The sequence below is a fragment of the Falco biarmicus genome, chromosome 4 (assembly GCF_023638135.1).
Source record: "Falco biarmicus isolate bFalBia1 chromosome 4, bFalBia1.pri, whole genome shotgun sequence".
NCBI lineage: Eukaryota > Metazoa > Chordata > Aves > Falconiformes > Falconidae > Falco > Falco biarmicus.
The window spans coordinates 103362671-103377091 of NC_079291.1; the positions used below are offsets into that span (position 1 = coordinate 103362671).

Below are 14421 nucleotides of genomic sequence, written 5' to 3' on the forward strand. Positions count from 1 at the left end.
GCTCAAATATTCCATGGTTGCTCCTGTTTTCATTTGTCAGTAAGAGCAATAGACCTCAAAGTAATTGTACCTACAGAATATAATGTCAACTTGTCTATATTATGAATGTTTCTATGTTTCACTCCATGCCAGCTCCTGTGGTTCCAATTGGTTGTATTCTCAAAATGGTGTCTTTTGCTATCAATGCTTATCTTTGTGTCAGCTCTTTTTGGGAAAGGGGAGGGGGAACAGTATCCAAGTGATTACTAAATTGGCAATAAGTTAGTGTCCTGGTGACTAGGAATTAACTTTTTATTCTTGGTCATTTTTCAGTCTAGTTTAATCGATCTCAAAGAACATGCATCTTCATTGGCATCAGCAGGGCTGAAAAGAGACTCCAAACTTAAGTCTTTAGAAATAGCCATAGAACAAAAGAAAGAAGAGTGTAGTAAGTTGGAAGCACAGTTGAAAAAGGTAAGTTCCATCTTAAACAAAAACAATCAGAAAAACAAAAATCAACATCCCACCCCCTCACTTTGAAAAGATGCGCTTATTTACTCTTCTGGAGTAAATCTAAAATCTACCCCTCTTGTGCTGTTTGGTGATGCTTGCATCAAATACTGTAAATTTTTATTACAAGGCTTGTACTAAAGCCACTAATGAGCCTCAGAAAATATGTTGAATACCTATATGAGAGTATTCTGAGAAACTGCTACAAATAGATGAGCTGGCAGCAGGACATTGGAGGGAAAGTAGAAGGGCAGAAAGAAATTATCAAACCAGCAATTTGTATATATATGGATTTATATCGCTGTGAGAAGCAGACTGAAATGTTAGTAGCATGGGAAAAAATTAAAGGCTCATCCAAGAAATGCTGTACTTCCTAATTTAAAAATAATCTGCTTCCAAAATGGAAACACTAGCTAGGTTTTATTTTAGCATTTTTGGGCTTTGCTGGGGAGCATGTTTATGATAGTTAAGCAAAATAATACATAGCTTATCTCAGCTAGTAATTCAGTATTTCTATTCAGCAAGTAGTGGAAGCAAGCATTTAAAAGAAAATGTACAAATCCTGCATTTTATAACATGTTTTATTTAAATTGATGTATTAAACCAGTTTTTTGCTTAAATGATTTGCAAGTTTGTTGAAGCCTTTTCTACCATATGTTGTTTCTTTTACCTTTTTCTGTGTCATTTGGTAATGTCTGCTCTCATTGTTCAAACACCTATCTCATGACGTATTTTTGATGGGTTTAGGCATTATGTTTGCCTCCTGCAGTTCATGACTAAGTGTATGTCAAACATTATTTCTTTTATATTGATATCTAATGCTTCACTTTCTAGAAAAGAATATTTATTTCTTCTATGAATGTTACCACCATTAGGATAATACTTACTCTCTTTTTACCTAGGGTGGAGTAGTATCCCGCTCTGGGTTTAAGCATTGTTTCAATAGCCTTACCTGTGAAGAAGGTGTTAAAAAGTATAAAGGGCACCAGAGTGCAAACCTTATACTTCTCTTGTTATTTAATTCAGGATGAATATGTGCAATTAGGTGCCTATGTTACATGATAGTTGTGGAGAGGAAGGAAGGGAATCTTTTTCAATAAACATATACAAAATCTTTTAATGGAAACTCAACTACTACAAATGTTTGATAGCTTATAAGTGCTATTGAGGTCTAAATTAAAATATCTAAAGAACTTATTTCTCTGGAAATCCTTTGTTGTGTTTTCTTTTGTTAGAAAATGTGGGTTTTTTTACTTTGCACTTCACTACAAAATATACTTCATTACAATCTGAAATATCTTGTTTTCTTAATTTTAAAAAATAGTTTATAAACCCCTAAAAGCACAGATCAAAAAAATAAAATAAATTAAAAATAGTCAAAATCCTCTTGAAGAACTTGAAATCCTAAGTCAATCTTTTATGACTGTACATATAAGCACATCGTACAGTCATGGAAAAATAAGCACTTATAAAAGTCCGAGAGTGTCTGGGACATATTTTGTATAAAAAGGGAGTATGTTCCCTGTGTATAAATACAAAGGATTATTAAATGAAAGTTGAAAACATAATAGTTTTATTATATCATAAATATAGCATAAAGCCCCAATGGAAATTCACCCAACATTTGTAGGAGACGAGGTATTTCCACAATAAAATGTAGTTACAACCTTCTTTGTGGGCATGTTTAGTTGAACAGAACAGTGACTGTTAATGATAGTAGACTCCAAACAGTAATTTTCAATTCACATTTTCTCTAATAAAATACTTTATGTTCAAACCTGTAAATATCCTGTGTTAAAAGTAATTGGTCCCCAGAAAACTACCTTCACCATGTTTTCACTCCTTAGGAAACTAACTGAAACAGAAATCTGGGTTATTCTTGCATATGTCTGAGTTAGAGTAGGAGCGAACATCAACATAGTTCAGAGTAAATTAACCGGCATGTCCCGTAAGGGTGCTTATGTATGAACATTAACCGCGATGGAAGCTAGAAGGAATGGGCACAGTTTATATCTCTTTTTCAGAAGTGACTCCAAGGGGCTGTCTGTTACTCTGGGAAATTTGAACACAGCTTACATGTAACTTCTCTCTAAAAATGCCATAGAGGAGGCACTTTTCATTAAACCCACTGTTTTAATTTTATAGAGTAGACACATTTCAAAAAGCAATAACGAGGATATTCATAAAGAGTAATTATTCATGTGACTATGCTATATGTTGGTATACAAAATAACATTTAAAACCATAGACATGCTTATTAAACTTTTTGTGTCAGAGATTATGGATTGAAATTCATAAAACTAAAAAAAAAAATCATAAAACCCAGAAGAAGGCTCAATGCTTTTTTTTTTGGCCAGAATTCCACGGACTTTTTGTTGACTCACTTTGTATTGCTACTAGTGAAAGACCAGCAAGAATTGCCTTATAGGTAGCTAAGTATATATACAGAATCTAATTATCTGCTATAGAATTTCCTCTTGTTGTTTTTCATTATCTTAGATTTACTTGTTTACTGACATATTGCAGTTGCTAAAGTACTTTTTGCCAAACTGTACTGTTCAAAAGTCATTCTGCATAGAAAATTCAGTCTTGTGTTAAACAAAAGGAAAGTAATAAATTTAATGATACAATTTAATTAATCTTTTATTATTGCCATCTTTGAAGCTTTGGTGATAAATTGCAGCCTCGGCCAAAAGCACTTCTCGTGATTCATTGCTTGAGACCAGCACTTAATGTATCATCAAAAGTGGACACCTTTCTTTATTTCATGGGTTATTTAACTTGAGAAAGGGAAAGTAACACAAACCTTAAATTTCTTACTCCAGCTATTCTTTTTTTAGGAGCCAAAGTCAACGTTTATGTTTCCCCAGTGCCTCACACTTTCACCAAGGAATGTTTAGAATCTTAAATTTCTACTTTTTTGTGACAAGTTCTTCTGTGCAAATGCACTGGGGTTTGTTGAGCTAATGCTGTTTTCCTGGATCTTTCCTTCTTTCCCTGTCTGTGCTTCACTCCCTTCCAACTTTGCAATGTAGCAAGCTGAACAGTTGTTCAATCAGATGTACAATCCAGTAAGTTCTTTTTCGAAATGCCCGCTGTAACATATGAAAGCATGAGGATCCATTACCTCACTGTGTTGTGCTCTTCCTCTGTGGAGCTTTGCAGAATACTGATGCTCACTATGCTATATTCATTATATCCAAATAAATGAACTTTGTGGACTTCAAGGCCGTGTTAAGAATATGAAATGTATTAAATAGGTACATACAGTATTTCTGAGAAAAGAAACATCCTAGCCTTTAGGTCCTCAACTTCTCCATTAGAAAAAGCATGCAGATGATTTTTTATTTTTTGCTTTGCTTTGCTCTTTAATGCCTCCTTCTGCAGTACTTTATTTGATCCTTCAAACTTAAATAACTTCTAATTAATTCAGTATATCGTGACTGAGTTGAGTATGTGAATAATATTTCGGAAGTGACTGGTACTATTTTCAAAAATCCATATGAATAAATTAGTTCAGATCAATTTTAATCATAAAAAGACTGTATACATTCAGCATATATACATCAAGAGTACGGAAACATTGTATTTAATTGAAGAAAATGCTGAAATATAAAATGATGAATGCAAAGGGCAGTATTTGGAAAAGCCAAAAGGTATTACTTGGGCTTGTTTGGCATTATTATTTTTGCCAATGTCTGATTTCATTGCACAGAATCTACCCTTTTGACTTGACTGTGTTAGTTTTTCAATTTGAGGAAGTGCAGTAACAGACGTTCTCTCTGCAGAGAACAGATTTCATTTGTTTGGCTGAGACTGTTAACGTTTATTGTGCAGTGAGCATCGCAGGACAGAAAATATGATGTAACTGTAACAGCAACTTACAAGCTATAGTTTACATAGTAATCATAGTTGGAATTACCATGTAATTGGAATAGTATATATAGAAGAACTGGTTAACTGGTTTTGTAGCTTGAGTAATGTGATACTATGCATTAGGGAAGATATTGCCTTCACTGAAGTCAATGGGAATTTTGCCATTAATGTGAGCAGAGCAGCATTCCAGCATTGGAGTCTATCATTGCCAAGTTTTGTAGCTGCCTACCATGTAATGGGTATGTCATGACTTATGTATGAGAAAAGAGAGTCCACCAAATGTGCTGTGTTTACTTTTAAAGTTGTTGGTTAACTTTTTAGAATCCAGTTATAAATTGATAATAACATAAGACCCGATGAAACCCTTTTTTCTGTATCATCTTGGCTCACTTCTGTGGTAGTTACGTTTCTATTCATATCATTTGCACTCCTACTGTGCGTGTCTATTCAGACAGGAGTCTGATTTGTGTTAGTTTTTCTCTTGATTTTCATAAATGCTTTCCAGTCATTCTTTCAGTATTAGTTATTCTGCTCTATGGAACTTGTTTGTTACTTCCTTGTAACTTATTGTTATAACTTATAGCTTGTTGTTATTTGTGTGCAGTATTCCAAAGTCCTTTTTTTCTTCCATTTTTTTCTGCCTTTACATGCTTATTTTTCACAAGGACAGCCTGTTGGCAGTTCCGAGATAATGAATGCAAGATCCTTTCCCTTTGGCATTAGGCAGCAATTGTAGTATATCCATGAGACAGATTTTGTTAAATAAACTTTTCTTGCTCATTTTCTTTCTTCTGCTACTTATTTATCAGTCTACTTTTAACAATGTAATGATGCTCTTCTTCCCCAAAACCACCTAAGATCTTGAAATGAAATTGTGATTTGATTGAAGCCAATGCCAACATATTCTTTGAATTTTACAAGGGCAAGGTTTCACTGTTGTTCTTTGAGATGGCGTAATAGCAGTGACTTAAAACATTGTTTTCTTTGTACTGCAAATCATTATGATACTTACTAGAATGTTTCCTTGCCATTTTTTTGTTTGTTTGTGAAGAATAATGTTATAAGAAAACCAGACGGCAATCTAATCTTAAAGTACTGAAGTTTTAATGCTCTTGTGTTTACATGTCAGAGAAATAACAGTCAATCTGGGTAGACCTCTTTTAGCCCATGCAGTAATACAGCATTTTTTGTGTGGTGGAGTGTGTTTTTAGTATTGTCACACAAGTATCAACTCCAAGACTTTCATTTATCACTGAATCTAATGTTTTCAAAGTACAGCAATGAGTAGAAGTGTTTTATTCTTACAGACATTTAGGTACCAAAGTGGAGATGGCATGGAAGGGGTGCAAATGCTGCGTACTCTATAGCAAATGATTTAACAATATATTCACCTGTGTGAATAAGATGTGAACAGAATTGAGCACAAATTTCTTCATGTTTTGAAAGGTTAACTTTTTGAAATATCAAATAAATTCTTGTGCAGAATTGATTATAAGAAGTTATATAATTGTTTTTCTACTGTAATGAAAATATAATGATGCACTTTGGAGTTCAGATGAACCTTTTTCTGGATAACAAAAGACATAATTTTCCAAATACTCCATCAGACCAATGGCAGATTAAATTTAAAGTACATGCAGAACCCACTCTCAGTTGCTTAGAGCAATCCCTGAAGTTAAATTAGAAAAATCTGAATTTTAAGACTACAAAAAAGAAGGTGACAGCAATTTTTTTTTATTACTGAAAGTAATAAAATTTGAAGGATCTTACGAAGTAATTTTTTGCATGTAAATTCTGCTGTTCCATTTATTTTTTATGAAGTACTTTGTTGATTTCTGTGTATGTTTGTGCCTGAAGCTTTAAAAATGAAGTTCTATATCTATCCATCTATTTCTGTTATGCAGAATAATGTATGCATGGCTGTACCATAAAATTGTAATAGACCAAATAATTCACGATGCATGTCTATGCCACACTATTATGGTGTTTCTGTAAGAAATTTGTTGTTTACATAAGGCAATGTTACTTTACTTCTAAAGTATTTGTAGTACTTATTAAGGAAATATCAGAACAGATACATAATTACTATAAAATTAGTGAAATTCTAATGGTAGAGTGATATGCTATTTTTATTGCATTGTAAAAATAACATATAACAACACAGTCACAAGACTGACAAACAAAATATAAACCAAGTGTGCTAGTTTGAGACTCGCCTAATCTGCACATATAATTATTATCATTTATAGATATAAATTAAGAGATCAAGTACTTTGCTGCTGAAAGGTATGCATGAACCAGTTACTTTTACCCTTAAAAGCCCCATTAACACAAAATGTATTCTTCTGAAGAAAACAGAGAACTTAGGGAGAAAAAGTGGGACAGAAATTAAAAATAAGAATAGAAGAGAGGACAGCAGGAATAGGCAGGGGCTTTCTGATTCATGTGATAACCATGCAGCTTCTGTTAGGAGTGATCCAAGACAGTCTCCCACAGACTGTAAAAAAAGCCAAAGAAATCTGCCCTGTCCAGCCAGGAGCAGGGTCAATATCAGCTGAGCTGCTTTCCATCTCTTTCAGGCCTACTGTTTGACTTCAAAAGTCAAGTTCCATCTGTCGACAAATCAGCCCTGATCTGTATTTAACAAATAATAATAAAAAAAAGTACCCAGTTCAAATCCAAACACGTCTTTCAAAGCTGTAAAATATAATAAGGCTCTTATCAGTAATTCTGTGCCTTTGCCCTGGGAATGTCAGATAGATTGTGCTTTGCTCTCTTGTCATATCAGCAACTTTGTTTATAACATGAGGATTCCCTTGAAGGAACTCATTGCAAGTTAGAGTACCACCTGCAGAAAGCTCTTTTTAAAAAATGTTTTATGTTCTTGCTCTCCCTTCTTTACTAACTTTCCTTTCCTTCTTCATTAAGGCAATGCCCTAGTAGAAATCTGATTCCTGTCAATAGTCCAAGAATACTCTATAGGAAGTGCTAGTAAAAGCACTGGTGGTTTGCAATACTGGGATTTTTGTATTTTTTTTTTTTTTTTAAGATCAAAATAATATGCTTGTCTTTGAACTGAATGCTTATATTGATTTGTATGTGACATCATGGGTAACAGTGGTGCACCTCAATACCCTGTATAGGTTGGATACTTAATCGCATTGGATTTAATCATGCTTTACATGTTCCATTTTGTGTTGAAAACCATGGGAAAACACATCCCACAAATATGGAATGGCATGAGTACCACAGAAAGCAGAAGAATTGAAAATACTTTTGCAACTCAACATTAGCTTCCTTAGCATGTGAATGAGCAAGGATTATAGGGCTGAACTGAATAATATAATTTATATCTATTATTTCAGGTGATTTAGTTATAACCTGTACAGTTGATAATTTGTTCAGTACGTTTCTGAGCTGCTGTGTGACAGGAATATTTTATGACAGTTGAACATCTGGTGCTTTGCATTGGTGACAATATCATGTTCTTGCCCAATTATGTATTTTCATTGTAGAAAGTCCAGTGTGACAATGAAAAGCCAACACCCCCCAAAAAAAAACCCCAACCCAGGCTTCTTTGTCTTCTGCATTGCTTCTTGTCCTGGGTTAAAACTAGGGTAGAAGAACATGGAGAAAAAAAGCCTGGGCTGAAGCTTATAGTTCCTGTATGCTAAAGTGAAGAAAAGACTGGTTAGAGGCAGGAAGGTGGGTGTTTTGCCTGTTGATGAAGTTATGGATGCAAGGTGGGTAAATAAGAGAATTACATACTAAAATAAACAGAAGGGAAAGAAAGGTGATGGTAAGGAATATGAAAGAGTGGTAATCTCTAGAGGGGGGTTGTGAAATTCTGGATTTACCTTAGGAGAGGAGGAGAAATCTGAGGAGCAATAGGGAACAACATGCTCTTTGCATGGGTTTCCTAGTATCTTAAAGGCGGGAGTCGGGTTCGGTTGTTTTTGATTTTTTTTTTTTTCCTAGACTGAATTTACCTTTCATGACCTATAGAACTATTTTTTTTTTTCCTTTGAAAAAGAACAATTACTGTTCATTTTGGAGACATAAAACATTGTCAAATATCTTAATAGAGTTGATGGAAAATTAGTTTGCAGCTGGAAATTGGTACACTCTCTCACATAATTGGCCCTGAATCTGAGTATTGCATTTACGTAAATTACAAAGGTAGTTGAAACTAAATTTCTTGACACAGTTAACACCTGGTATAAAATAAATCGAGATTTATTTTTAAAGCAGGAAGATTTATGAGGATGAAAAGGAATCTGTTGCTAGCATCTCACCCAAACTGTGAAATCAAAATTCTCTTTGGATGTCACCTTGAAAAAAACTCTGTGTTAGGGAAGCCCTGTATCTGTGTAGAATTCATGGCTGGAACACACGTTATCATCCGAAATACAGAATTTGAAGAGCAAAGCCAGCAGGTTTAGTAGGCTTCTCATGTCATTCCCTTGGCTTATTTTGGTAACCAAATAGTTCTGACTAAAAATCTCACAGTAGGATAAATAACACTTAAAATGTACTATCTTTTTTCTTACTATCTTTTTTCTTACTATCCTCATGCTTAAATGATATGTTACATGCATCCCCTAAGGTTCTTTCCTAGTAATTTCGATTTTCTGATTGTTGTATTTGTATTAAACCCAGACTTGTTCTTTATTTATACAGAAAATTTTAACCATTGCAAAGAATATGAACCTCCTAGTACCTGTAGTTTATAATAATTATTTCCAAAACACGCATGTTTTATTTTGATCTGCATTTCTTTCATTGCTTGCTTGCATTGTCTATTCCCTGAAATTAAGAAGGATAAGCTAAGTCCACACCTTCTCTGCGTAATAAGATAGTTGGAGGACCTTCAGTTCTAAATGTTCTGAATTTCTGTAAAATTCCTCTATGTTAAAAGATTGTTATCTGAATTTTCTATGTTTAATGTGCACTGCCTTAAACTACTTGTTTTTTCCTTGCCTGCTCTTTCAAGATGCCAATTAGGAATAATGGGAAGCAAGGGGTAGGCTAAGCATTGCAGTGCATTGTTGTTTCCATCTGTCTGTGATTACTCCAGCCAACAGTTTAAAGCACTTGATGCCAGATCATGCTCCCATTGAAGTTAATTAGGTTTTTGCCATTAGATTTGATGGGAGTAAGATTGGGCTCTGCACTGTTGTTGTATTCATTGCGTTCTTTCTTGTCTGTGAAACTGCCACCCATCCATGCATGTGTTTGCCAGGTTTGTGACGTTTTCACCAATGGGCTTGTTCTTCTGATGTTTCAGGTTAAGTATGAATGATAAAAGAAAAAGGATTATTGGGTAAAATGTCTGCTGAAAGCAACTTTTTAGTTCGTTAGTTTGTCTTTAGAAAATGGTACTGCATAAAAAGAATTTCTTTTAAATTTTTCTTATTAAACTGCATTTGAAACATCTGGAGTTATAGATTACAATATGTATATATATGTATCTCTGTATGTGTACATATATATATATAAACACATGGACAAAGTGTATATATATACACCTGGGGAAAGAGAGAGAATGCGATTTATTAAGAAATTGCCTATATATCGAAACTCTTAAAAAACTTACTGTGAATTAAATTAAATGAATTACAAGGTGATTTTTAAATTTAAAACCACCCTTAAAATATGGTTGCATAAATATGTTAAAAAAACCTTAAGAAATCCCCTGCCCCTTCAGGATGATAGCACTTGACTATAATTCTAGACGACGAAGATACTTTCATTCTTTTTTATAATGCTTCTGTAGAAAATATTTTCAATGGACAGTAATACCCATAATCCTTTTTAATGAAAAATTTGAACTCCGAGACTGAAGAAGTAAAGCTCTTAAAGCTCTAACGATTATTGTTATCCTTATTTTTTTTTAAATATTGATTCTGAAGGCTCATGAGGCTGAAGAGGAGGCACGGATGAATCCAGAATTTGCAGACAGAATGAAACAGCTTGACAAAGAGGCATCGTACTATAGAGAAGAATGTGGCAAAGCTCAGGCTGAGGTTGACAGACTTCTAGAAATACTGAAGGAAGTAGAGAATGAGAAGAATGACAAAGATAAGAAAATTGCAGAGTTAGAAAGGTAATTCTTATATTGTCTTATATTGAGTGGCATTTTTATGTACTTGGTATTTATTGCAGAGCAGAAAAGACTAGAATATATGTTTTAATAGAGTATTTGTTATGTTTTGTAAAACTGAGTCAGAAATGAATAGCTAGCTGAGAGCTGCATCTCCTGTCTGCTGACCCTGGAACTATTTAAGATTTCTACTTTTTTAGTAATGTCTGTAAAGGGAACATGTATAGGAAAAGCCATATGCAGTTTACAATGAGAAGAACCCTCCTAGAAAACCTTGTAGAGGGAACAAACCTGTCTATCTAGTAACTGGTAAATAAAAACTGTCCCCACACGTTTCTTCAGTGTGAACAGCATCACTAATCCTCAGAGGTCCTGAAAAGTATTGGTAAGTATTTCTGACCAGCCTCATGACTATAGAGAATATCATAGAATAATATAGTATGTAGTACAGCATACTATAGAATATTAATAACTGTTTCTCAGTGTTTCTGTAGTCTTTGTCTGCTTCAGCTGAGTATTTTCTAATGTTGACCAGGTGGTGTTTATCTTAATTCTGGGAAGGCTGTACAGTCTTTACTTAATGGAGACAGGAGGATTTTCCATTTGCCTCACACCCTTTGTAATGATTATTGGAACCTTCTCCCATATGGTATAATGCAATTTATTTGATTGATAATACATGTGGATCTGTTTTCTTTGTTCCCTTCCTGTACTTACCCACTCTTAGGTAAATGAAAGAAGGAATTTTATGTTTTCAGATATTTTATAGAATTGTTTTCTACTGATCAAGTCAGAAGAAAAGTGTTTCATGGTTCCAAAAGAGAAGTTTAAGGGATCTCATTGTGATTATTGCTATAGTTCTAGCCAAGATACAGCAGCACTTTGTCCAATTGGGGAGAATTACTGTGAAAGAGGGGAAGATCTGCCGGAAATGTTGGCTACCTTAGGGGAAAGAAAACAGCAAGTTTGGAAAGGAAGATGCAGAGCATCTTTGACTGATGATGGCTTATCATTCTTCACATTTACCTGTTGCCAAAACTTAACTTTCTCTGCAGACATTTGGCAAAGGTTTAATAATGATAATGATGAATAGTATATAGTTATCAATCAAAGTGTCATGAGAACGGAGACCTCAAGTTTAAAGTGGAAAAAGATTTGTACTCGAAATAGAACTGAGTATTTACATGAGGACAACTTTAATTAGCAGTTACCCCTCTTGACACATCAAAAGATGTTTAGGATAGTCTAGTGTTTGCACCAGTTTTCATGTGTAAAGTAGATAGTAGAGGAAGCTAGTAATGAAGAATGGTCACTGTGCACCATGACTGTGAGTTCTGCCTGAACTCTCCAAAATCTTAAAGCATCATATTGGAAAAAGATAACATCATCAGTGAATTTATGTGGTCGAGGAAGTGCTGCCTATTCCACCCATAGGGGAATGTACTGTAGAGGCAATCACAGACCTAGGCTTGTAATATAGTGACTCCAGGTGTGACCAAGCTGGTGGGAACTGTATAGTTTTTACAGAAACAGTAACTGACATCCTCATTGGGCATAAAATATACTGAATTATTGTGTGACGGTAGATGCAATAGTAGGCATGCTAAACTTTTGTTCAAGAGGATAATCTTAAGGGATTTATTAAGTAGCAGTCACATGTGTTGAAATAAGATTGAAAGATGAACATGAAGCTTGTGATCTAAGATTTTTAGCAAATCTTGATTTGATTTCAACATTTTGTATAGAAAAGAGATAAAGAATCAGTATAGATCAGTAGACTTACTTGAATTAAATTGAGAATTATTGATTACAGGACAATGATTACAAAGAAACAAGGAACCAAGGGATACAGAGATATTGCTATGGCTTTGTCAGTACAACCTCTTACTGTACTGGGTTATGTAATGGACATACTTTTCTATTTTATATATATTGTTAAAAAAGTGTATGCACTTTTATCAGTGAAATTTTGGGACACCAATTTCCAGTCTGTTATTCTTGATGAGGTGGTGATTCTGAAATAAATTTGGTTCCACTGAGTAAGCACAGACTTTGAAAAGTATATGCTGTACTTTGAATGTGATGAAGTATTTAAGCTTTGCTACAAACCTTAAAGTGCTTCTGTAATGCTTACAATGAGATCTCTCTGGCATAACCAGCTAAGGACAGTAATACGTTGCAATTTTTGGGAATCATCATGTTCCAAGATTTGTCTGTGAATTCTATTAATTTTAATACAGTTTCTTACTTGATTTAACATGTACCGCGTTCATGTTTAATTCCAAATTCCTATACAAGCAGTACATATGTTAATTATTGTAAACTAGGGTGAAAAAAAAGGACTTACATAAAAATTATCTATTATTGCTTTCATTAACAGAAGTTACTGCCTTTACTTGGTAATAGTCTTAAAGCTACTTTATAATGCGCGTAAGCAAAGGCACAGATTTGTTGATCTGTACAGTAAGGCTAGCAATCTGCAGTGATGTAAAGGTGTAATAGGGAAGTATTTTTAGTGAGTTGGTATCTGACCCTTCTTACTATTCAGGCTCACCTTAGATGTCTCTAAAATTTAATTTATTTTTTCTCCCTCTTCCTTATTTTCTAGGAACATTGGCCTAAAGATTAAATCTGTATATAACTGTGTCACCTGTTGGTGTCCCTAGAGAGGGAACTTTGATGTTGAAATTCCCCTTTCTAGGGGGTTAGGTAGAGTGTAAATTGCTGTAACATTTTATGAAGTGCTACTACTTTTTCTGCTTGTAATGACTACTTGATTGGCTCATTATTGAAGGGAAGAGGTGGAGCCAAAGCTCAGTTTACTGACTTAATGGGAATAAAGCATTGTGAAAATGACTGCAACTTTAACTGAAGTATATTTGAAAATGTTCTTTCTTTCTTGTGCTGCTGTTTTGTAATTCATGTAATGTGCTCTAGGTTGCTATTATCTCTCCTTACTTTTTCTCCTTGTTTTTCTTGCTCAGAAGCAGCATATCTTCAACATCTCCCCTAACCTGAGATGCAAAGGCATCTCTGGGGTTTTGTAGGAAAAAAAAATGCTCTTTTGTAATTTATTTGTTGGCTAATAGCTTGCTGGGGTCCGTGTTCACTGCTATGCCAAAATCTTTATATTGCAAGATAGTTGCAACAACATAAATTCTCAAAATTTATAAACAAAAATTTCTGAGAGAGTTAAGATCTCGAGTACTGCAGGCTATGGTATTCACAATATTTTTATATTCACATATAAGTTCAGCAGCATAATGAGCTGTACTATAAGAATCAGGTGTACTGTGAATATTATTTTGAAAAATAAAAATGTTTGTAATAAAGTTATAATTTACAAATTTAAACAAGAATTAAACCAAGATGATGAATACTAATGTTCTTCTATGTCAGAAAGTATTGACACAGGAAGTGTCAAATAGTCAAGGGTAGAAATATCTGCTTCAAGATATGGGCAGTTAAATTTGTAAGCGTATGCTGTTTGGCCAATGAACATTATTAATAATCCTGAAGAAGATTTCATATGAATGGTAACTCTTATGGTTTTGATGTGATTTTGTTGCCTCAGACAATATCACATTTCTGAGTTGCATCACTTAAGAGTCGTGATTCATACTGCTCATATATAAAAACACATTGGTCCGTTTATTAAATTACTGCATATATATTTGTATTTTACAACTTCTTATAACTACATAGGAGAAGCAATTCCTCCTCCCATACTAAAATTGTTCGACAACTTTTATTACATCTTTCATGATTTATCTGTATTTATAAGAACAGGTTAAAATAGAATGCAATATATCCCAGCATAATGTAATTTCAGTAAACTTAGCTTGATGTTTTTCTTTCATTTCTTGATGAAGAAAATATGGTTTGCTTTTTTTGGTTTTTTTTTTTTTGTTTGTTTGTTTATTTGGGTTTCTTTTTGATAGTGTAAACGAAAC

General features: G+C 33.9%; 1 protein-coding gene across 4 annotated transcripts in view; it reads left to right on the forward strand.

The window, feature by feature from the left end:
- ERC2 (ELKS/RAB6-interacting/CAST family member 2) overlaps positions 1 to 14421 on the forward strand; it is a 521691-nt gene that overhangs the window by 214623 nt on the left and 292647 nt on the right. For all 4 annotated transcript variants that reach the window (XM_056338313.1, XM_056338316.1, XM_056338314.1 and 1 more), the window contains 2 exons: positions 313 to 453; positions 10278 to 10471. In XM_056338313.1, coding sequence (XP_056194288.1) covers positions 313 to 453; positions 10278 to 10471 — 335 coding nt within the window. The remainder of the gene's footprint in view (positions 1 to 312; positions 454 to 10277; positions 10472 to 14421) is intronic.